The 24873-nt window shown below is 41.0% G+C and overlaps 1 protein-coding gene across 3 annotated transcripts in view; it reads left to right on the top strand.

The window, feature by feature from the left end:
* CMYA5 (cardiomyopathy associated 5) overlaps positions 1 to 22800 on the top strand; it is a 45621-nt gene extending 22821 nt beyond the window's left edge. Inside the window, exons 5-13 of one of the 3 annotated variants that reach the window (XM_062513016.1) lie at positions 599 to 621; positions 2606 to 2727; positions 6572 to 6721; positions 7691 to 7837; positions 11181 to 11325; positions 18943 to 19076; positions 19866 to 19965; positions 20902 to 21078; positions 21939 to 22800. In XM_062513016.1, the coding sequence (XP_062369000.1) occupies positions 599 to 621; positions 2606 to 2727; positions 6572 to 6721; positions 7691 to 7837; positions 11181 to 11325; positions 18943 to 19076; positions 19866 to 19965; positions 20902 to 21078; positions 21939 to 22179 (1239 nt within the window). In that variant the 3' untranslated portion in view covers positions 22180 to 22800. Of the gene's footprint in view, positions 1 to 598; positions 622 to 2605; positions 2728 to 6571; positions 6722 to 7690; positions 7838 to 11180; positions 11326 to 18942; positions 19077 to 19865; positions 19966 to 20901; positions 21079 to 21938 lie in introns of those variants that run through there. The other 2 variants (XR_009934142.1, XR_009934143.1) reach the window with 2 other exon arrangements.
* The last annotated feature ends 2073 nt before the right edge of the window (positions 22801 to 24873 follow it).

Consider the following 24873-nt stretch of genomic DNA (forward strand, 5'->3'; position numbering starts at 1 on the left):
GGATTAGTGCTGTGGCAAAAAGGTAATTTTGTAATCCATAATTGTTTTGTGAGGGCATGAAAATTATTGGATTTCCCTGCTCCCTTCTGTTAGTGATAAAAGACAGGAACTTTTTTGTTCACAGGCTGGGAAACATTAGCTGAAGATTCCTGGGGCATGGAACAAATTCTCATTCCTTAAGTACAAATCTCACATGGCTTCTAGTAATGAGAAGTCATGAAGGACATTTTAGCCAGAATTTGGATTTAAGTATTTTTAATGTGCAAGTGATTTCTTTCTCTAAAAGTCCTGGTTTGAGAAAAATTATACTTGATTATGCTCCATCTTTACACCTAGCTATTGAATACTGACCCCTCAGGCACATAAAATGATATTTATACTCTAGTACCTTGCTGAGCCAGAGATTTGAAATTAAATATTCCTAAGGAAATAAATTCTCAGCTGGTGTGAATGAGCAGCATTCCACACAACCTCAAGTCAATAAAGGTGTGTGTTTTATTTCTGTGGAGAGTAGAAAGACTGTTAGATGATCATGATTGGCTTTTCAACACTTTGGTGTTTTTGAAAACTGTTAACACATTTCTTTTCCCTTCTCTAGTCATCTAAAGAATTGAATAAAAGGTACATGAAGTATGGGTTAAGTATACTGTAGTGAGTACCAGGCCTAGCATGCTGGATGCTTCATTAATATTTGCAAGCTTTAAACATAAATAACAGTAATCAGAGCTACCTTTATAAACCTTGCAAATAATGAAATTTAGAAAAGTGGCTTTATAGTTGTTGCTGTAACTGACTGGTTTTGAAGTGTTTTGCACATGTTCTGTAATACATTAATTAAACAAACAGCACATTAAAACATCAGCTCAATTTTAAATCTCTACACAAACATTTTAAAAGAGATGTTCCTTGTAGTTATTTCTAAGTATCTATACATGCATATACATATATATATATATACATATATATATACACATTTATGTACATATATAAACAACAACCATTTGACTGTGCTTCACCTTTTAGACTGATCAAGCATATCACTGGTATGTTTCTTTTTCCACTGGTCTGGTTCTGTATGACTTAGTCTCTGAAAGTTGTAACACAAAGCCACACAGGTAGTTTGTTTCTGGACACATGCCAGAAAAATTAGATTGAGTAGACTTCAAAACCTGACTAGGAGCCTGCGAGCTGAGGTTTTCCTATGGCTTTCCATTGGCACTGCCTGGTTCAGCATGTCAGAGGGCTGGTTGCCTCATCATAACTGCATCATGGTCTGCCTGTACACACCAGTAAATGCATGCAGTCACCAACTTCTCTGCCATGCAGGATTTTCTCAAGGGAGTCATTTCAGTCAGTCCCCTCCTTTATGAGAGAAGTGTTCAAATTTAAGCCCATATTCCCCAAAAGTTTTTTCTAGGATAAAGGGAAAACATTCAAAGCAGTTGGCTGCAGGTTACTCCTGTGCAAGCCCCCAAAACTGCACTGCCCAGCCCACCACCCTGACTTTCCCCAGAGGGCTCGGGCATGTGCAGTGCATATCAAACATACCTTTGTCAGTGCTGCCTCAGCCATCACAGGGATATGTGTGCTGACATGGACTGGGGTATAACAGTGACACCAGGGTTTCAGTTTGCAGTCAGATTACAACCCCAGGAGAGCGATCTGAAGAGAATGTGCCAAACACCCCTTCAAGGTTTCTATCAATCTCCAGAATTAGAACTATAAATCTGGACTCACCTGTTGCAAGTCAAACTGTCTGGATATGTATCTGCATTTAGTTTATTGCGTAAGGTTAGAGCAGGTAAAATGGGATGAAACAATTTTCCAAGACTTTCTGTCCACTTGATCTTTATTTTTTTACTTACGCAATTAAGTTTATTCTGTTTGGTGCATGAGCTTGGTTATTACTTTGGTTTGATAATACCTATCTACCTAAAATAGGTTTAGAACAAGTTTGTTTAACAATGCATGTTTTCCTAAAGAAAGTGTATTTTACATTTGTTGTGCTTTGTTAAAATTATGTAAACTTAACTACTTCAGTGACTGAAAAAAAAATGAAGGGGATAAATATAAAATTCAGATGCCTTGAAAAAAACTTTTCTTCCATTTTCTTGAGGCTGCTTCTGTCCCAAGGTTAAAAATGTTTTGGTTTTTTTCATATCATGAAGCCAGCAAATACAGACTAATTAAGTGGGAGCTATCTTCCCTCTCTTTTTTTTGGCTTGCCCAAGCTGCTGCTTTACATTACATCTTTGGAGACAGCTGCTCTAGTTAGCTCTAAGGTTTGTAACCTTTAAAGGTGCTGCATTAGCAAGCCCAAACCCCTGTGTTCTTGAGAGTCTTGCTGAGAGCTTCCACACATTCACATTCTCATGGGTTAAGTATAAACAGACCATGTGCACTTTCACTGTGCTCTTGATTCAAAACTGCAGTATGGTCTAAATGTTCAAAATCAGGGAGACAGCTTCTCCTTGCATGCTGTCCTCAAGTTCCCAGGAAATATTCAGAGAAGCGTATGTCATGTGGTCTTTGCTTCTGGCCTTTGGAAAACTATGCAGTACTCCAAAAGCTTTGCATGGACAGATATGTTTTTTCTTCCAATTAGGTTACTTTCTGCAATGGATACCACTCTGTCTTTAGAGAAGGTGCCCAGTGCTTTTTCACTGTTTGAGCACTATGCAGACAGTCCAGGACAAAGCAATCAACACTGCTTACAACATGTGGCTGGTAAGAAACTCTGGATATTATCTTCACAAAAGCTAACATTTTGGCAATACTTTGGAAATTTCAGGAAGCTAAAAATAGAATCTACTTGAGAAGTGTAGATTTGCAAACCATGTAATTAGCAATCAGAGTTGAATGTAAAATGAAGTTTAATTGTGCGCAAGTGTTTGGCTTATAGTAGGTACAGTAAGATGAGCAAGAGGGAGAAGTGCTAAATTGGGGGATTCTTGCATCCTTTCAGACATCTGTACCTCAGACAAGCTGAAGGTCTTGATGTGTAAATGTCCCAGGGATAAAGAAGTTGCTTTTCCTTGCATGCAGAGATAGAAGAAGCAATCAAAGGGTCTCCTGAGCTCCCTTCCTCTGAGGGTGGCAGCCCCAGACTGCTTGCTATGGGAATGAGAGCATGGGGCTGGTTGATGGCTGAGGTTCCTGGACTTGTCACAGGTGAATGGAAGTGCCTGAAACTCCCAAGGAATGTGAAAGGAAAGTGGTTAACTATAGCTAGAAACAACCTCTGCCTGGGAAGGTAGTAGTGAAAATTTAGCGTGAGAAAGGGGTTTACTTATCTCTGTCTGATATTTCATGTCCTTTAAAAAGCCTGACTGGGCTCTGCCTGTATATATAGGTATATTATCTAGGTCTGGACAGCTGTCAATGAAGATCTTGTCAGCACCATTTTGTGGATTTGTTTTCTTCATAATGGGACCTCACTTTAGCAATTTCACACCTCACTATCATGCTTTGTGGCCTCCCTTTCATCATTACATGCACCACAGCCATCATAGTCGCTCCCTGGGTTTTGAAGGGAGGCCCCTTTCCCACGTGTTTTGTCCCTGAGCACTGAAACTAGAGCATTAGATTCCCTAAGGTGCTTCATTCACTGGCTGTATTTTCAAGACTAATGGGACACTGGAGAAGTGCCCACCTTGTGCAGACTCTCTGGTGTCTAATAAGGGCTGAGTGCATTTAGCCGAGTCAATATGGGAAAATTGTCTCCTCCACACCACTGCTTTTATTAGACTTGGAGGAACTCAAATATATTTGAGATGATAATGTTCTTGTCAGATGTGTATGAATTTGCCTGTGGCATTTGAAGGTTCTTAGATGAAGCTGGACGGGCATTTGTGCATGCATCATTATTGCAGTGTCATTTTTTTGGAAGTCAAATGAAAGGACCATTTTTGTAACTCATTCTGCCAGTTAACTTGCTGGTGTAAATGTGCTGTGTGTCTTGGCTTAGTTCCAAAACTACCTCTTGCTGTCCCATGGGTGCAACTGTTCATTCCTCCTAGGCTGCTGCCTACTGGCAAGGTCGTACAGGAGGACAGAGCCACATTTTTTTCTTTTCCCACAAGCCGCTCCAACATTTATTTCCCTAAACTGCTGGAGTCTGCTTTTTGGAATAGTTTGCATTAGCTACTCTGTTTGCTGGCTCCAGACCAGTTTGCTTTGACAAACTGCAAATAAATAGTTGTCCACTAGTATGAGATCTTCAAAGCTCCTTTATGCTTACTTAATCTCTAACATACCTAGTTTTCTTCACTTTTACTGCGAAGTATTTCAACTGCTGTCATGATTTCAGTTTGGCAAGCAGTAGACAAAAAAACTGGTGTGTTTTTTCTTATTTATTTGATAGTTTGTTTTTTCAAGGTTACAACCTTCCTGAAGGAAAATTGTTACATGTATATATGAAACTTGATTTGGAACTGAATGGCTTGAATACATAATTTATCACATACGGGGGGACCATTTTCAGACACTTGGAATTTTATTTGACTGAAGACATATGATGAAATGCATAAAAATGTGCCAGGTTTCTTCAATCCATGTATTTTCCTTCAGAAAGAATCATGTTTTACTGAACGATTTCATAGAACATTTTTTTCCCCACTTCAAAAACATCTTTCCTTCAAAATGCCCTCCATTTCCAAATTTTCCATATCCACTAATGAAAAGCCCTTTTCCCTCAAATTCTTCCTCCTTTCATGTAATCCATTTCCATTCATAAGTGCATTAGCATAAAAAACCTTTACAGCAGGCCGTTGAGCATAATGGAGCCCAAGTTCTGCCTGGGAATAGAAGAGGGAATAATTAAAAAGCTTAAGAATAATTATTTCCAAAGCCCACTGCAAGTCCTGGCCTTTTATGCTTGCTGATTGTAAAAACGTTTCCAATAGGGTCACAGAGGAATGTGTCTGTTCTCCTTCTTCAAGTACACAATGCTGAGGATATATTGTTTCTCATTACATCAGAAAACACATGGATTACTGTGGAGATTACATAGCATGGCAGAAAACTTCCATACACCACAGGACTCCAATGAAAACTGATGAGAACATATGCCACTTTTCCATTGAAAAATATAGTTTAGTCAAACTCATATTGCAAATACCTCAATTTTTAATTAAAATTCACTTGAAAAAGGAACACTTAAAAGAGGACAATGTATAAATGTTCTGTTTCTAAAGAAAATAGTTTTGAAATTGTTTCCTTTCAAATTGTTTCATATTATGCAAAAGGAAATTAGAAATCAAATGTTTCTCAGTGTTGTTGAACTGAATTTTGATCTGTGATTTTTTTTTTCCTGAAGTTTCATTCAGTAAACTAGCTTCTGTTCAGATTTGGCATAATAATAAATCTTGCAACTGTGGGGTTTCTGCGATCAAAAATAGTGGTTTCTAGGCAACTTCATGAGAAAAAAAATGGTTTCCCCACCATGTCTACTGAAAGGAAGTATTTTCCTAAAAATGATAAATTTCTTATGTGCCAACTCTAGATGCAGTCAAAAGACAAGATGAGGATAGTTTTTAGCAATAAGAAGGATAATTTTTTTTCAATGGGAAGCAGATGTAATGCTACTGTACTGGTAGCTCTCTGTATAAATCATAAGGAAACAGTCAGCATCTGCATTTGCCTTGTTCATGCCACAGGGGATCATCATGATTACTGTGGAGATAACTGAAAAGAAAGCTAAAGCTTTCTGCTAAGATTCTAAGAGAATTCATGAAATATGGAAATTTACTGGGTGAAGGAACAGAACCATGTATTTTCATTCCCCGTAATCACTATAAGAATTATCATCTTTTGGGGCTTTTTGCTTCTTTCTTTCCCCTCCTTCTCTTCTATGACATAATCACAGAGGCGAACAATATCTCATCTGGGGCTGGATCTATGTCAGTCAGGAGACAAAAGTTTGTGTGAAAGCTGGGGAGCCTTGAAATCTTTCAAGCACTTTGTGAGGAATGATTCTGATAGCCCCATGGGGTTCAGGTGCTTTGGCAGAGTTCAGGTTCACCTGCAAACCAAGAATTCTCAGTCCCCTGGGTCTGTGGGGAAATGACCATGGCAGGAAGGAATGCCAAGATGTGTGTGTGCAGTAGGAGTCCACCCCAGAGCAGTTGAGCCTTCTCTGCCTGAAGCACATCCCTGCTGTCAGCATCAGCAGCACTGACACACTGCATGAATCCCTTCCTGGTTTGGCAGGTCCTTTCCCTTGCCCATATTTCTGGGATCAGTACACACGTGTCTCTGGAGGAGGGTGTAGGCACAAGCTTTGTGCCGGGTTTGGGTGATCCCAGTACTAGAATTGCATCTTATCTTGTCCAGACTTGTGAGGGAAATGGGGCCTTCCAACACTGAGCAGATACTTTTTTCTGCTCCTAGTTTACGAGGATCTGTTGCTCTGAAACTGCACCAGTATTCTGTTTTTCCTGCTGTACTTGCTCCGTTATTCAGGAAATAAGCAACCTGACTGAAAATAAGCATTTGGGCTGGCTGATGAATTTGTAAGTAATTTGGCTGAAAATACAGGAGGATGTATAACAAAGGGAGACTTTCCTCTCAGTCCCACAGACACCGACTGTCATACCTCAGGAGCCAAACTCAGCCACCAGCACCTCCATTGCTGTCTACTGGGCTGTGAATGTCGGGGATACCATCGACTGCTTCCAGGTCTACTGTATGGAGGAGCTGCAAGCCAGCAAAGATGCAGGGGGTGTGTAAGATCTTGCCCTTTCTGCCCTGGCCTGGGGTAAGCAGATGGCATGATGAGCTGCAGGGGAATGCTCAGGACATGGGAAGAAAAAGAATGGCTGTGAAGACATCACATATAGAACTAAAGACATGCAATTGTTGGGGAGATCATGAGCAAGATGCTGTTTCTTCTCCTCCCCTTTGTCCCTGCAAATGCAAGATAATATTATGGTCTGCAAGGGCAGTTTTTTTCACTTGTTGAAGTGCCTTTCCATGAAGAGGCCTGACCATAAGAGAGCAGAGAGGATGTGTCCATGCTGCCCCAGTGTTTCTCATGGGGACTGCAGAGCTCCCAAGGGACAGGTTTCATTAAGTTTTTAGGACCCTGCATGTGCTTCAGAAATATGTCCTCGTTGAAAAAGCATTGAGAAAAAGTAGTCAGTATTTCCACATATAGACAAAGATTTTTTTTCAAAATATTTCAAATGTTAAAAATTGAAATTAAATAAAAGGGGATTGAAATGTTCATTCATTAAAAAGCTCAAAGTAGAACATAAAGTCACTTTTAGTGACCAGGCTCTGCACAAATCCATGTTTTCATATATGTGCTGGCTAAAAGATGTTAAAGGCTTTTTGTAATATGTAATTTACAGCTAAGTTAGTTCATTATAGATATATGGTTCATTATGAGGAATTGTTGTTATAGAGTGGCAACACCAGGGTTGGTAACTGCTGGTTGCATGTCCCAAACTTGCAGTCCAATAGGACTGAGTGCAATAACCTCCACTTGTGTGGAGGCATTTGTGTACTCTCAACTCAAGGGCACATCTAAAGCTTTCTGTCATAGAGAAATATGGAGATCTTAGCTAATAATAATTTCTGGATTTTTTTTTTAAATTGACTTTTTAATATGTTATTTGAGAGGCTTAGTTGTAAGCCCTGCCAGTGGAACCATGAGTGTGAGGTCCTGTGCATGTGTATGTTCTCCTAGCCTTAGTGGAAGAGTACAGAGTGACAGTGAAAGAGAGCCACTGCATTCTGGAGGACCTGGAGCCAGATCGCTGCTACAGTGTGTGGGTCATGGCTGTGAATGGCACAGGCTGCAGTTTACCCAGTGAAAAAGCCATTTTTAAAACAGGTATGTACATTTTTTGTAATTTGATTATTACTAGTTTCAGGTCCTTAGACCAATTTAGTGCACAGTGTTACTGACAAAGAAAAAACTGATTCATTTAGCCCATCTGGCAGATAGCAGGCAGTTCACAGTCATTCCCCTGTGCTAAGAGATAGTGGCATGATTTCTCCTGAGAGGAAACTTGAAGGCATTCAAATTTGAACATGTTTCCAGTGTTGGGCCACATGGCTGTGGCATCAGGGCAGCACGTTATATATTTATCTTCTGAATGTGTTGCAGTGCTACATGGAAGCTCTGAAATGGCCACCTGGCTGCTCCCTCTTGCTGCTCCCTCTCCTGCCCACAGTATGCATGTTTTTCCTCTCTCCCATACACCTGAATACATCTATGTTGCATTGATTTAAGGTATTAATTTTTCAAGAGAAGGACTGCTTTATTGAGGTTACTTGCTGTGTCTTGCTCAGTGGGACACAAATCTCAGGTGTGCCTGAGAGGCTCTGCTGTTGTTTAAGTAGTATAAATTGAGATGAGTAACTTAGACGAGTATTGCTTATGAGCTTCATTTGACTGATTCATTTTTATGAGCATTAATTTCTTTAATAATTTGTATTGACAAAATTATTGCTCCTTGAATTACAAGCAAAGAGAAGTATCCTTGTGTTTGAGGCCCTCCTGTCAGACAACTTTTTCAGTGCTGCAGAATTAAAGCAATTATTCCATTCCTGCAGTCACAAATACAGGCAAGGATATCTAACAATTTCATAGTAAAAAATTCTGTACCACACTGAGTTTCTTGTTGAAATTACTTGGCAGTACACAGCAGCCACAGCTTCTAGTCTATTGCTTAATCTACTAGACTTCAAATCTGTTAATAACTCTCCCTGATACTTAATTTCGGATTTATATTTTAACAAAGGTTATTTTCCAGAGAACTCAAAAGAGAAATTAAAATTTTTGGCCTGAGCAATGCAACTTGAACACGGTGCACACGTTCTGCCAAATGCACAAATGATTATGAGTTATTGCTAGCTAATAAATCATAATTTTAGAAGGGGGTTCCACCTTTCTGAAACCATTATTTTTAAGAAATCTCTTTTTCTTTTGGTGTCAGGCTCAAAATACCTTTTCCTAAAAATTGAATCCTTCTAAGAAATGTTAATTTATATGAGTCTTTAATGGCTTCCTTTAGCCTTTTTCTTTAAGAAAACAAAAAAACTGGGTAAAATGTGGGCTTATTAAACACCTTCCCTCAAAGCTCAGTTGAATTACGTCTGGAGTGCATGAGCTCCAGATGGACTTGTGGAGGCACTACTGAGGACTGGATGATGCAAAATTGCTGCATCTCTTCAGCACCAAAGGCAGAAAGGTGAGCACCAGTAATGGAATCCAGTTCTTCACTGGGAGTCCAGCTGCTTTGATATAAAGATAAAATATTTCAATTCTTCTAGTAGCCCAGTGAACTCAGAAGCAAGAATGTAGAGTTTGTTTTTAGAAATTCAGATTAAAAGATTGCACATACAAGAAAGTAATTTGCTAGTATATGCAGTTATAGGAATAGACACCTTAATAGCTGAACAAAGCTGAGACTCTTCCAGTTGTTGGGAATGTCCACAGAATTTCTCTGTGGACTGAACCCATGGAGGTGTCAGTGTAGCCTAGAGAGTTGTGGGGAGTGCAGGTAGATGCTGCTGTAGCATCCCTCCTGAACCCCCTGACTCGTGCTCCTCCACCTCCCAGACTCACAGCTCATCCTTCCCTCTGCTGAGGAACATTCTGTTTACAAACAGTATTTTCTATAAGGGAATGATGCTGAAGGCAGATTCCTCTTTCCCCTTGACCCCCTTCCCCACAACAGATCTGGTGACGTCTCCTTGCAGTCCTAAAGACACAGAAGTGAACCCACCTTCTGATATTCCTCAAAACCTGTGTGATTCTCACCCTGTTGTGTCTTTGCCTCTTATACACTCATTTACATTACATGAGTTCCAGAATATTACAATTAAATTAGATTATGCATTCTACCTGCAGTTAATTTCTTAAAAAAAAAAATCTCAAAAGCACAGTAACAGCTTTTTCTGGTATGCTCACTTCAGCTACTCTTTAAACAGGTATTTTCAAGTTACAGTAAAAAAGCTTAATGTCTTGTGACACACTGTTTGCACATACATAGATGTAGGTATGTGTGTAAGCTGCTGAATGCAGGTATTAGGGGATTCAGCTATTAATTTTTCATTATTTAGCAAGGATGCATTTAGAACCAGATAATAATAAAATTAACCAGAAGAGAACTAAGGAAGTATTGCTAAGGAAGCTACAGAGAGGAGAGGTATTACCAGATGATGCTCTATCCCATATATTCATTGTTCTGCTGAATATGTACATTAGCTGTTCCTGTATTAAAATATAAAGTAAAACTTAGCCTGAACTGCTAACCTCTTGATTTTCATTAAACCAGGAAACTCTTAAATACTTGTGGGTACTTTTCTGTTCTTTCCTAATAAAAACAAATCATTTTTTCTTAAACAGAATTCATCTGGAATGTTTTCTGTGGTTCTATTACCTGTTGTCATAAAATCATCTCATCCCTGCTTTTGTCTTAGGTTTCCTATTTGGAACCCCAAAAGTAGTGGCATTAGGACTATTTATGTGAGTTTCACAACAGATTGTAAGGTGTTTTCTGTTTCTATATCTCAGAATGGGAAAAAGAAAGAGAATACAACTGAACCATTTTCAGCCTACAGTGTTGAATCTGCAGTTTTACACAATAGCTTTTGATTACTTGCAGCTAGTGCATTATTTTACATTCCGTTTTCTATGTTGCAGTTGGGCCTGTAGATCTTCAACAGAATCTCTCAAAAGGAGAAATTACGGGACTGTATTTTAGCATTGCAAAAATAACCAAGACATAATTAAACAGAAAGTCAGCATCTTCCTGTGATTTTTGCAGCAGCACATGTTTCTGATGCAGTTCATGCAGGGACTGCTGAGGACAGGATTGAGGTGATGCAGGGAGAGCTGTAGGCAGCGCTGCCTCGGCTCTCTGCTCCTTGCAGATTGGCAGAAATGGGGAAACATTGCTTGAGGAAAGGCATAAAAATTTATCATTCTAAGGATGTGACAAATGCACAGCTATTCACAATTACTTTCCCGGCATGTTTTTATTGTTTGTTTTCCCTGCAACGTATCCCTCTGTCATTCAAATGCAAACAAGCAAAAAGATCACTACGGGATGGGCAAAAATCTACCTCGTGGGTTTTCAAGGAGGGGGCCGTTCCTTGCCCTCCAAAGACGCCCCTCCAAAGGGCACCCTCCTGGCAGTAGAGCTGACGTGTCCTTGTGTCCCCAGCACCCGCTGTGCCCACCATCAAGGCCGAGGACTGCACCGTGTGTTGGGACACAGCCACTGTCCGCTGGCGCGCCGCACCCGCGTCCGCCGAGTCCTTCATCGTGGAGTTCTGCCGGCAGCACTCTCCCGAAGGGGAAGGTCTCAGGTCAGTACCGCGCCCACCAAAGCCCCTCCGCCGGATTAGGCAGCCGCTAATGACCGTCCCCCTGACCGCGGCTCATCGCGCAGGAGATTATTCTGCCTGCGGCCATGCTAGGAAGAAATCTGTTTCTGTGTGCTGAGCAATTTAAGGGGCAGGCACTAATCTGTGAGATTAGGCTGAGACATAAAAAGACTTCCTTTTTATTCTGCTTAACCGGACAATCCCTTTCACGTGGGGGCAAAGCCGTGGAGATGTAGCGCTGTCTGCAATCAGCCCCAAGTTGCGGGGCTGTGCTGGGCGGGGAAGCAGTCAGGGCAAGGCAGAGCGCGGCAGCTCCACGGGAAGGCGAGTGATGGACCAGTTTGCTTTTCGCTTGTGGAGACCAAGACAGAACTCATCTCCGGGCATAGCAAGGGTGATACGGGTGACTCAGTAGCATTGCTGACCCATCTGTGCTGTCTGGACGTGCGTGCAGAAGCCTCACAATGCACAGCTGAGCTCGGTGCTGCCTGGCTGTGCAGGCGTGCCACAGGACTCCAAGAGTGGCTTTGAAATTCGGGGCAGTGGCTTTTTATGCCAGACCCTCTCTGGTTTCCTTTATGCTAAGCCTGTGCTGCGTAGAGTAGGGGCACTGTGCTGTGCTGAAATGCAGTGAAACTTCTTGTAGAGTCATAAAATCTTAGAATAACCTCGATTGGAAGAGACCTTGAAGATCATCTAGTTCCAGCCCCTCAGCTGTAGGCAGGGAATTACAGGGTGGCCTGTATATCCTTATGGCTTGGGGGTCTTTGTTTGCCTTTTAAAAACAGTGACAATATTCCAGCACAGTATAATTGCAAAGGCCTGAGAAGTTTTGTGGAGAGGGGTGATTTGCCATGCAGGACCCTGTAGAAGAGTCTCAGCCCAGCTGAGGTTGTCTTTTCCACCTCCTGGGAAGCCTGATTAAGGTTTTCACCTATGGGCTAGTTCATGTGGGCATCATGGAGATGGGGTAGAGAGAGAAGAGCTCCGTGAAGAGGAGGGAAGGGCTTTGTGCCCTGCAGTCAAAATTAGTGAGTGGACTGAGGTGTTCATAGCTTTGTAAGGGGGAAGTACCACTGTGAAATTGTGAATGCCTTGCTTCTTACAAAAGTAGGCTGGAAACTGAAATTAAAAATTTCTATGTGGGTGGGAGACCTTTTTATCATGCAGTACCAGTGTGCTGCATTACTGCAATCAAGGAGAGTTCTCGCCCAGTTCTCCTGCCTCTCAGAGGGGCTTGCTCAGTTTCGTACATATTTCATGAGGCCATCAGGTCCCTGTCAACCTGCCAAAGTCGCTGTTGGTCAAAGATAATGGAGCTGCTCCCAAAACATATGCTGGTTGTTTGCCCTCAAGTTTCTGTGCTGTTATCTGAAATTGCCTTTTTTTTTTCTCAGAACTAAACCAGAAACTGTGCTGACTTCTGTAATCCATGAGCAAGGTGTTGGCAACACCAAGTGTTTGCTTGTGTGGTGATAAATGTGGCAAAAAAGCTTCCAGAACAGACCCCTTTGCTTTCTCAAGTGACCTTGTATAAAATCTAATGTGTTTATAATTATACTGGGTCATATTTGATTTTTTGGCCTCTCTGTCAGCAGAAGCTGGCCTTTAACTGTGACAAGTATGAAAACTTTCCACAGGACAAAATAATGAATTTTCTCAGAATTGCTATAGTTTGAAATTCTCTACTTATAGAAGGGCTTTGACCTCTTTTTGTTTGTCAATGTTTTGCCATTTACTTTCCCTTAAAACAATTTCCCTCTTTCTTTTTCTTAAATCATCCCCCTTAGAATAACCTGGAAATCTTCTGTAGTGTCGTGAGTTGTTATAGTGATAGAGAAAATTTTTTTAAGATTTCTGTTTAAGATTTTACGTAAGGTTGAGGGGAAAAAAGCCCACTGCAGATGTAGATGCAGAGCACTGCCTGTATCACTTGTATCCAAAACCCCCAAAGGTGCAATTTAGAATTAGAAATCAGCTTGAATAGAAGTCAATCAAATTGACTAGAAGCCAATTACCTGTACAAGGTAGAATAAAACTCTAACTCTCTGCACACCCAGAATTTTGGTCTCAAATTTTGTAGATTCTTCTGATTTTATTTTCCTTGAAACCTTGGAATTTGTCCTTTGCACATTTCCTGAGCAACATGCATCTTGGGGATCAGCCAAATGTGGTGCCCTCTTATAGACAGCCTGTGCCTTTTGTGCTTGCAGCAGCCCTGGAGCTAAGCAATTTCCCAGTCCCTGGGTGGGAGTTCAAACACATTTCTCAGCAGCCCTAGAAGGTTGATTCAGTTGCTGCTGTGGGCATAGTGTGAAAGCAAAGGTCAAGTAAGAATATTCAAGAAAAGTTCTTCAAGAAAAGAAGGCAGCATGCTCCCATCCCTAAAGGCTGCTTTCATAGATGTCATTCTGAAAGCTCACCCAAGGTAAAGGACACTGCCAAGGGAGTAAACAGGGAGAAAGGCCCTCATTGAACAGCTATAGACATGTGGTCTAAGTCAGCCCCATGCAATCTTCAGCATGCCACAGAATCACGGAAGGGACCTTTGGAGATCATCTAGAGCAACACCACTGATCAAGCAGCGCCCCTTAGAGTATGTTGCCCAGGATGCTTTTGAATAACTCCAAGAACTTCACTGGAGCAATCCCAGTTCCCCAGGGAGACAAAATGAAACACACTTGGAAATGAAACCTCACTAAAGTTTCCTTTCAAATACTGTCAAAAAACAAAACAAACCAACCAACCACAAAAAAAAAAAAACCACCCAAACAAAAAACAGTAAATCCCAACCAGTCAAAACATACAAAAAGCCAACCAACCAATCAACCAGCTTGCCACCTGAGGGACATGATTTCATATAAAATCATCTTAAATCTTAAGCAAAAATTAGTCCCTGGCCTGCTGCAGTAGTTTTAAAGCTCCTTCCCAGGTTGAATCTTTTTCCATAATCTTTATGAGTGATGCTTTGAAATGTTTCTTTCAGTTTCAAGAGCTCTGCTATTTTCTCACTGTTCAGCCTCTTTGTGTTGAGAAGTCAATGGAGTTGTGGGTGGAAGATGTAAAGCTGTGAGAGATGTAGTCCAGGGATTAGGTATGTAGGCTGTTCAGATGGAAAGCCTGTGTCACATCATGAGAAATCCATAAGACTCAGGGAGGCAGAAATAGGTGCATTATGTGGTGAGCTTGTGAAAGTGGAAGTTACTGAATGTCATCCTCTCTGACAGTGCAAGACCAGCACTTCCAGGGAGTGAAATTTTCAGTTTCCTTATGGAGCAAGTCTAATGCTGGAACAAGAGGAGCAAGCCTCCCTCCTCTTTCATTATTCACATGATAGTCCTGGTAGCTCAGGAAACAGGGTATTGGAACACACAGAACCTTCCTTCCCTCTAATTCTACCAGTTGCAGATAGTAGCAAGCAGGGGGTGTTTTGGTGACCTAATCCCAAAACAGCTGGGGAGAGGAGAGGAGAGGAGAGGAGAGGAGAGGAGAGGAGAGGAGAGGAGAGGAGAGGAGAGGAGAGGAGAGGAGAGGAGAGGAGAGGAGAGGAGAGGAGAGGAGAGGAGAGGAGAGGAGAGGAGAGGAGAGGAGAGGAGAGGAGAGGAGAGGAGAGGAGAGGAGAGGAGAGGAGAGGAGAGGAGAGGAGAGGAGAGGAGAGGAGAGGAGAGGAGAGGAGAGGATGCAGCACAGCTGGGAGCAAACTCAGAGCTATTTCCTTTCTTTTTTAGCTCCAGGTACTTTTTTTCCACTCATGGTGCACCCTTTCTATATGCTTCCACATGTATCGTGAGAAGCTTGCATACTTTCACCCTAGCTCCATATCAGTGATAGCAGCACAGCTCTGGAGGTACTCTTTCAGTAGGATCTTGGAGGTGGAAATGACAATTATAGCACAGAGGGTGTTGTGAATCACTGCAAGGCATATCGTTTGCTTGGTTCAGGCAATATTAAAAAATATCCCCTAGATGTTGTTTCTTTTAAATAAATGAGGATGCTGATGAGAGAAATGGGCATGAAAACACAGTGTCAGATTTCCTTAAAACCAGAGAAATCACAAATTGAGCAGAAAACTGCGCTACTATAATATTCCTTGGCAAGTTAAAGGTGAAGAAACATGCAAGTCCTTTTTGTTCTGCTTTAAATAGCATGTACCTGGTATTTGGAGAGTGGATTTTCAGTCTTACAGATTCCTCTTACAATGAGAGGGATTGAAAGGAGATACTTAAAGTATTTACTTCAAATGCTTCTTGATTTTCTATACACTAATTTTTGTATCAACGATACCAAGAAATTGCAAGGACAGTGCAAATAAGATACCATTTAATCTAAAGACCAGGATGCACTTTGAGAACAACATTATTACATTTCAAATAATCTCTAAAGTGGGCAGGTGTATATAAAGTAGAAACTATCTGACATTAGAATAGTTGTAGGTGGATTTCTTTTTCTTTCAAAATTACAGTTCACTACTTAAGGTGAGTTTGAGGAAGATCCATCTGCAGTGCTTGTTACAAGAAATCAGAAATGAAACAGCCTTCCACCAACACAGTCAGGATGCATTTTCCCTCGCCTTCTCCTACACATAACCTGTATGCTGTAAGCTAAGCACTGATCATACCTCTCCTCATCCTTGCTTTTGCAGAGTAAATCTAAAGCATAATAAATTACTGTGCTTGCTGGAGACCCCTCAGTATTCACTCTCCCCCTTCACCCTGCCCTCTAGACAGGAGAGGCAACAGTTAGCAAGACCTATTTCTTCTTTGCATGCAGCTTCTTTTGTCCTTGGATCTGGCTCAGAATGTATCAAATGGAATTCCTTCTTGTCAGCATATTCTGTTTCATTAGCTGGCAGCAGCAAAACTGTTTTTAACCCTTAATCCTAGCTAAAATTGATGGGCTCTCATTCTTAGGCAGCTTAAAGCTAGCTGAAATAGATTACCAAGCAGAGAATGGTATTCAAAAATCTGATCACTGTTTTACAGCCCTCATCTGCTTGAAGTCAAGATTTTTCTGTCTCACTGTTATGACTGAAAAGCAGCATGCTATTGCCCTCTGACTTAAACATGCATCCAGATTCTGATTTGGAGAATTTCATATTTGTAAGAGACCTAAGTCTGAACTTTGACTGCTGACCCTGTTCTCCAAATGGCTGGAACCAACACGTTCTCTAAATACCTATGAGATATCTCTGGGATGCACACTCCAGAGTATGAATACTCCATGTCTACTCATTATACCATAATGTAACTGTCTAATTGAATTTAGAAATTATTTTGTGTTTTATTATTTAATCATCTGATAAATAGTACCTAGTGGAAAAGAAGATCTAATTTCTTTGGAAGGATATTGACTTACATGACATTTTTCAGAAGACAGAAGAAAGAGCCATGTACAGGGCATCACTGTGCTTAAGGCATGCTGATCTACATAGTGCCGCAGACAGCTTACAAGGAACAGCTTAGCATATCCTCTTTTCATCTCACTTACAACTCTTTGCTCAAAACTCCTCTCTGGTGGTCTGTGCTTCAGATTCACATCAGAGATATCAGTGTGCTGCTTTTAAGGAGCAGATTGGTAAGTCTTGCCTAGGAAGCATGGGCAAATTTCTTCAAAGCTTAGGTCCCTACTTCTTTTCCCCTACCTCTGCTTCTATCTTGTTTTTCCTTTCCCTTACTTCTTTCATATTTGTCTCCTTTCTTAGTTCCCATCTTGTCACTTTCTTCAATCCATCCTTTTTTTTTCTCTTGTCCCCTATACTCAAATCTAAGATTACACCTCTTCCCTAAAACTTTCAGCCTGCTCTGCTGTCAGTGCCTTGCTAAAGTGGTCTTCTGGTCAGGGCCTTGGTGAGTCATGAGGGTGAAACAAACCATGAAATTTCTGCCATTCGTCTCTACTGCAGGAGTTGCAGCATTAATATAACACAGTCCCTGAAAGTAGCATAGTCTTCTGCTGGTCATGCTGGAGCCCAGACTCCCTGAAATTCTTTTAAATTGAAGGAACATATCACAGAAGTACCCATTTTCTCGATGCTCTCAATCGCTCTTAATGGTAACTGTCAGTGCAGAATACCTGTCACAGACTAATAAGGATGACACACCAGTCTTTTCTGAAGATGCCACCCTCCTAGAAAGAAATCTGTAGAGTGTAAGCAGGAATCTGGTGTATTAAGAGCTGTGAGATTTTACCTCGATGTGATAAATGCAGCAGGAGCGGGCATGTGAAAAATCCCGATGGATGAGCACTGATTATTCTTCAGTTTGTACTGCTCTCTGGTGGGATATATGTGTAAAAACAGTCACCCCTAATGAATAGAAACGATCTGATCTGACTGCTGACTCCCCTTGCCTCCTCTGGGGTAGCAGCAATTTGTGCTGGAAAAAGTATTTCGTTTAGTCTAGCTTCTCACAGAAGCATTGCTTGCCATCGTGGAGAGAGATCATGGTGGGCTCCATTCTCAAACCTGAGGTGAAAGGGAAAAGTGTCTTGCTGACTCTACAAAAGCAGGCCACCCACTCTGGAATTTAAGTACTTGCCTTGTAGCAAGTAAAAGCATTTCTGGGAGGAAATTACCTACTTCATACAGATAAACAGTCTTTACCTGCAGGCATACAATGCAGAGTGTATGTATTTTCTGGCTTTGCTGTTATCATAGAGGCAAAAAATGAGGAAAATCAAGATCCAATGCAAGAGAATTTGTTAAGCCAATCTTTCATCCTGCTGTCAATGTAGAAAATAAAATGACATCTTTCTATCCACCCAAAATGCTTTCACTGGTACTTAAAAGCACCTGTGAAGCAATTCGAGTGGGTGCTGACTTCTGCTTTCTAGCAGTGTGTCAAGGCACCAGGGGTAGAGGATGTGAGGGCTGGAGTTTTTGAGGCACCACACTGGGTGGCATAATCAAAGCAGGGAACTGTGTGAAGGCAGCTCCTCTGCTCTGCCTCCCGCAAAACTGCCCTGTTAGAGTGCATGATACCACAACAGAGACAGAATCCAGCCCTAGCTGTTGAAGGATTTGTCAGTGAGGAGTTCCTAATGGGAAATTAATCACGGTTCTGTGATGAAAAACATGATTCTGTGCTGCCACAGATAACAGTATCAATTCTTTTGGACTTGTAGCATGTGCCCAGATAGTAAAGCACAAGTGCATTCAGTGTCATGTGACTAATTGATTAAAAGGTGGGTATTTTCCTTCAGAAACTTGCTCGTTTTGTAAAAAAAAAAGCAGATTTCCACAGGAGGCAGATGAGGATTTGACTCTGTGCTGCTTAAATTTTATGTGATGAATTATGCTGAAAAATGAACATAAAGTGATCATTACACCAAATGACTGCACTGGGTGATAAGGTAGTGCAGGAGCAAAGGCCTCAAACTTCATCAGACAAAGTGGAGACAATCCCTCAAATGAAATGTTGAAGTTTCTACATAACCCAGTTGTTTGTGAAAACAATGTTTGCCTTTCTCATTTGGTGTTTCTGTACGGTGTTTGCTTTTTCAGTAGTTAACAATATGGCTAGGGAGCTGGTAGCTGTTGGCATAGAAGTCTTCCCAGTTTGGATACCTACATACCTTTTAATGTATCCTCAATGTCTGCAGATCTTTTGCTGGTATAAAGAAACCTGAATTGAAAGTATCCCTGGAGCCGAATGTGAACTATTTCTTCTACTTGAGGGCTGTCAACCCATTTGGGACAAGTGAACAAAGTGAAGCAGCTCTCATCTCAACTAAAGGTAGATCATCATCGTTTTCTGATGTTAAAACAATGGGGTGTAAGGGCAAAGTAGCCAAACATTTTTTCTTTGGAAATTATACCTGAAGTTCCCAATATGGTTGTGACCAAGTTATTGAAGTTTTTATCTTGTTAACTCAAATTTATATTGGGTTTTTTTCTGCTTAAAATTAGCATGATTAGGACTACTTCACTTGAAGTTTGTATATTTATGTCCTGTGTAAAACTGGTGTGATTTCAGAACCAAAAATGTTGAATTCTGTCAGAGAGATGAAGTGATTAAGTATTCTTCAGGGATCTCAATTTGCTTGAATCTGACAGAACATAATCAGATAAAAATTGTCATGACCTTAAAGAGATCATCTCACAATTAAAACCTAATGGAGTTTGAGTGATGAGGAAGCTTGCAAAGCAGTTTTAGAATATAATGGATGAGTCAAACTCTAAGATTTTCAGATAAATAGTGTTATGTATGGTTCTTCCAAATCAGCCTCAAAATTCAAATTTGCTGTTTTGATAAAAGCAATTGATTGAAAATTGTTCAAGCTTCTCACATACTCTTGAAGACCTCTTTATCACCTGTCTGCATTTCTGAATATTAGACTACTGTCTCAGCTTGGAAGACTCCTTGCATTTGCATCCAGTTTTCTGCCGCTCCTACCTGCCAGCAGACACAGCCCTGTCCAGCTAATATGGGTGTAGTTGTTGCTCAACATTTTATGGTTCAACTCATAATGTTAATGTGTCCAGCCTCTCAGATCCGGTGTTTCTTTGTCATGAATTGTACCAGGAACTCGATTTCGCCTGCTGAGTGACACAGCACATCCTGCATTGCAAATCTCTTCTAATGCAACAGTGATCCACCTTCCTGAAAAAACCAAACTCACTGGGTGAGTAGCAGTATGATGAGCAAAACCATCCTATGGGGTTCAGGATGGATCCATCACTTTAATTTTTTGCCAGTTAGCATCTTTCACATGACACTAATTTTGTAGAGAAACTGAATCATTTTCATGGTGCAGCCTCTGGACTTGATGCCCCCTTTCAAACACTGTAACATCTCAGTAAGGTCATTGGTGGGATTGATACAGTTACTGGGAAGAGTTCAGTGTCACACTAAGAAATGGCCAGAAGTCAAAGGCAATGGTACCTACTTGGGCTGCTTGATTTGTTTCAGCCATGGTCACTGCTTAATCCATCAGAATTTCAAAGCAATTTTTTGCTGCCCTAAGAAGGTCAGCTTTGTGCGCTTGGTTTTTAATACATTGTGGATAGAAGTAATCCATCTTCCATAGTTTGTTTCCTCTCCTGAGGGCATTATTGGTAATGTTTTCCAAAGTATTTGTGGCTTTGGAGAACTAGGAAGTGCTCCTGGGATATGTTAACATGATTGTACCAGGCTAGCTCTATCCTTTGAAAATATTGCAGGGGGGTTGATGTATTAATATTGGTCCTAGGACAGGCACAGGTCCACTTGTATAACTTGTGCCATACTGGTAGGGCTTTGTAAAAGGTGATAAGGATTTACTGGTTTAAACACTTTTTGTTGCTCTTACCACTGAATGTGCACAAGAAGTTTGTGACTATGTCTACATAAAACCGCCAGATTTTCTAGTTTGAACAAGCCTTCTAAATTTGAGATTTTTTAGGTAAGTCCATCTCAGTGCAAAGATGAAAAGACTCTCAGTTAAATCTTTGATAAAATCCTGCAGTTAGAACAACAGAGTAATTTTACATAATGCTTCATGATTTGACTGAAAGAAATATCACAATATAGTTTGTCCACCACCACATTTTCTTTACTGTATTTCATCTTCAACAAACAGATTTCCTTCAGTCCTGGGTGAACTGCTGCCTGCTCAAGGATGTCATTATTGGGAAATTGTTGTCTCTGCCTGCAGAAGCTACAGGATTGGGATTTGCTATGAGGCAGTAACACAGAGCAATGTCCTGGGGTTGAGTGATACCTCGTGGTGCATGAGGTGCTGTCCTACAAAAAACAGGTAAAGAGGATTCAGTCTGCTGTCTTGGGAAGTTACTTGTCCTTCATGAAAATAAAGCTGGCCAGACACAAGAATCATGAAAACAGAAAGGATTCTTCTGCTTCCTTTATGTAAAATTGAATTATAAGAAAAGGCTGTCTACATAAGATCTTTAGACCTCTTCTTAGTTTAAAAGATCTTATAAAGCACATTAAAAAGTAAAGTTATACTCAAACAGATGATTTTAGCACCCTTTATCCATACAGTGAATAAAACTTAAAGAACTAGTTTCTTGCTGCTCATATCCTGATTTGCTTCACTAAATCCCAGCAAGGGTATTTATTTTCATAAATGCAGCCTTTTTGGAACCTACTTCCATTTGCAGGAGATGTCAAGACTTGATAGGGAATGTTTTCTCCTGCCTTGTCCTTCACAGTGATAGACACTCACCTGCCACTGTGGCAGGACTGCAGGGTGCTGGGATAGTCTGTGGTAGCAGGCCAGGCTGCTTGGAGGTTTGTAAGGCACCACCCTGCTACTTTGTAATGGTGCTCTTGATCTAAACAAGTGTGCTTTTTTCAGTGTGAAATCATATAGATATATAAACATTACTAGCTAAACGAAACATCCAAGAGGCATTTTTTTCCCTATGAGTCCAAAGATGGCAAGTGAAAAGGCTTGTCAGGATGCCAGGCAAGGCTTGAAGTGATGCCACATTTGCTTTGCCTACATACTGAGCAAAATGCTGCAGCCACGTGATAGGCTGCTGTATACAGCCACCTGTTAATAGATTGGAATTAAGCTGCAGGTTATTTCTGGTAAATTGCTGTGGGGAGGCTCATTGTATTCTGGTTTCTATTTTCCCACAGCTTTCTTTACAGATTTCTTCACACTGGTGTGATGAGTGATGTCCATGTGACGGAGCCCCTGGCCAGGATTGGCATCCTGTTGGATTACAGTAGTGGCAGGCTATTGTTCTTCAATGCAGAGAGAGGACTGGTGCTGTTTGCCATCAGGCACAAATTCACTGATGCTGCTTACCCAGCCTTTGCCCTGGAGAAGGCAGGAGTGCTTACCCTGTGCACAGGAATGGAGGTGCCGGAGTTCGTGAAGCAGAGCTAATCTGCTTCACAGTTTCCAGAAAACTGGCAAATGCAGCATCAGGGGATAGAGAGAGGAAGAGGTATGCCAGGAAGGAATAGCTAGTCTTCACTGATGAATGCTATGTGCACATCTCTCCTTCACATCATCAGCAATTGTAGTTACTGCTCAGATACATAATCACCCTGAGCCTGGAAGAAAATCAACTCCTTCAGATGGAGCATGCACCTAGTAATACACAGAGCAGTACTTCTAAGGGGATAAAGAAGTTTTCTTAGATATGATAGTGCTAGCTGTCTTTTTAAGTTAATGATTAACCCATGTATGAAATAAATGCATTTCTCACTGCAGTACATGAAAGTCATTGTTTTATCATTTGTCAAGACAGTCAGAGCCTGAATCCAAGATGATGTTCTTGGAAAATGTATAACAATTTCAGCAACAAAAACTTGCTGCAAATTGGTATATATCCTGTGTCATTGTTTGCCAATGGACAAATTAAGAAAAGTTGGTCATGTAGAGATCCTCATGTTTGCAAAATGAGGGAGTCCCAAGCTCATTCTTCATATCAACCATGTAGAGTCTGAGTATGCCACACCTACCTACCCTGCTCACAACAGACTAACAGCTACCTGACTGTGTCAGTAAATACGTGTGCTTGTGAGTAGCTACTCACAAAACACAGGTACAAGGAAACTTGAGAGTAGTGGTAAAACCCTTCCCTTGTGTTTTGCATCCTCAGTGTGTCAAGTCAGCGGTTTTGATAGTGAAAGGACCTTGTGGATCACCACTTTTCTGTCAGTGCTTTTTACCTTTGCTCTTAGAGATTTCATGCTCCTAATTTCAGGTTTATGTACATTTTCCTGTGTCTGCCCTGCTCTTTACTGTTATCCACACTAGTACTAGCAACATGACAGTGAGCTGCAGTGTTTCAGGGCCACCAGAGCAGGTGGGCTAAAATTGGTTTATGTCAGCACAGGAGTAGGATGCCGATTTTTCTCCTTTGTTTTTTCAAACCATTCTCCAAGCACTTTACACATTGGTGGTATGGCCTTGTCTCGGGCTGAAGGCACAAATACCAGTGGTGCTGAACTCCAGTGAGTGCCAGGGGAAATTAATCTTAAAGCACTGTTTTCATGCTGTGCCTGCTCTGGAGATCTCTGCCTCAGGGGGCTCTGTTGCCAGACTCATTTTTGAGCTCAGCTGAAGAGCTGTACTCTCCGAATTAAGACAGGTTTCAGGAGTGTAATAGAGTTTGCAGCTGAAAAGAGGAGTTAAATGAGTTAAAATGAAGCTTCTCCTTTTTATGCTCAGAGAATGTGCCTGCTGCTGTTGGTTTATTTATGATTTAACACCACCAAGGCATGTGTTCTCTGCTCCAGCCTGCTATATGCTTGTCCCAGGAGAGCCACAATCCAGACTGTCATAGCAAGATCAGGCAAGCCTGAGCTTGGTTAAGGCAACACAAAGAGGATACCTATGACCACTTACTTTAAGATGGAGCTCTTCCTGGCATTTCAATAAAATGGTGCCAGTTATGAGTCCCTGTCAGGGAGAGAGTGGAATAAAATATCAGGATTGTGTCCTGTTGGCTCAAGTGAGAGTTTTGTAGAGGTGTGGAGGATGGTGAGAAAAGGTCCAGGATTAATTGGGAAAGAAAGACAGAAAGGGTATCGGGGGTAGCATTACTCTGACGGCTGAAGAGGAGGAGGCGACAGAAGGTAGGCTGGAAACTCACACAAAGCAGATGGTGATAAACTAAGATGCAGGTCAGTGGTGTCAGCAGGGTGTGTTCCTCAGACTCCTGCAGCCAGTGAGCTCACCAAGGGTTTGACTACCTCCAGAGCTTAATGTGGTTCTTAGAAATAAGCCTGAAATATCCAAGTACTTGGCTGGTCTTACCTATGCCCTCTTCACCCTGATCACTGCCATTCCAAAAGTGGATTGCTTCATGGACACCACTATGATGTGTTGACAAGGGGAGAGACAGTGATAAAAGGAGAACAAAATGACAGGAAATTATCTGGATTTTTTTTTCCAATGAAGACAAGAAGCAATTGCCTTGTCAAAGGCAACTATGTATTTGTAGTAATTAATGATTTTAAAATGAAGAGTGAAAGCTTTGTCTATTGCCAGGCATTTTCACTCAAGTACTACCACAGCACATGAGGTTGGCAAAACGTTTTTATTGGAGGCACCTCATTCTTAGAAATACTTGGGTAATTTCAAAAAATGACCTGACTGTTTTCTTGATGAATTTTGTATAAGGTCCACCTTTTAGATAGAAAAAAGTATCAAAAAATGTATTTACTCTTTATGTGAAAGCTTGGTAAGTTATTTTAAAAAGAAAGTGTCACTCAAAGAGTTTAAACAGTACTATTTGAATGTCTAAATCTGGTCTGCTTTAAGCTACGTCAGATGAAGTCCTATTCAGAAAAATGGAACAAAATGCATACTAAACAGGAAACTATACAAGTAAAGAGTCAGTATAAGGAAAAAAATTGTATTGGTGAAGTCATTCTGAAAGTCACAGCTAAGCTCCTATTACTTACAGTATACAGTGAAAACTTTCCTGCCCTACTCTTGGAAAGCTTAGAGGTATGTACTTCTGCTGTGATATTTTACTTGTCTGATGGACATTAAGTTCAGAAACTTGCTTTCCAGAAGGTGACTGTCCTTAAACACTTCAATATATAGTGCACAGTATAACTTCAA

The sequence above is a fragment of the Cinclus cinclus genome, chromosome Z (genome assembly GCF_963662255.1).
Source record: "Cinclus cinclus chromosome Z, bCinCin1.1, whole genome shotgun sequence".
Taxonomy (NCBI): Eukaryota; Metazoa; Chordata; class Aves; order Passeriformes; family Cinclidae; genus Cinclus; species Cinclus cinclus.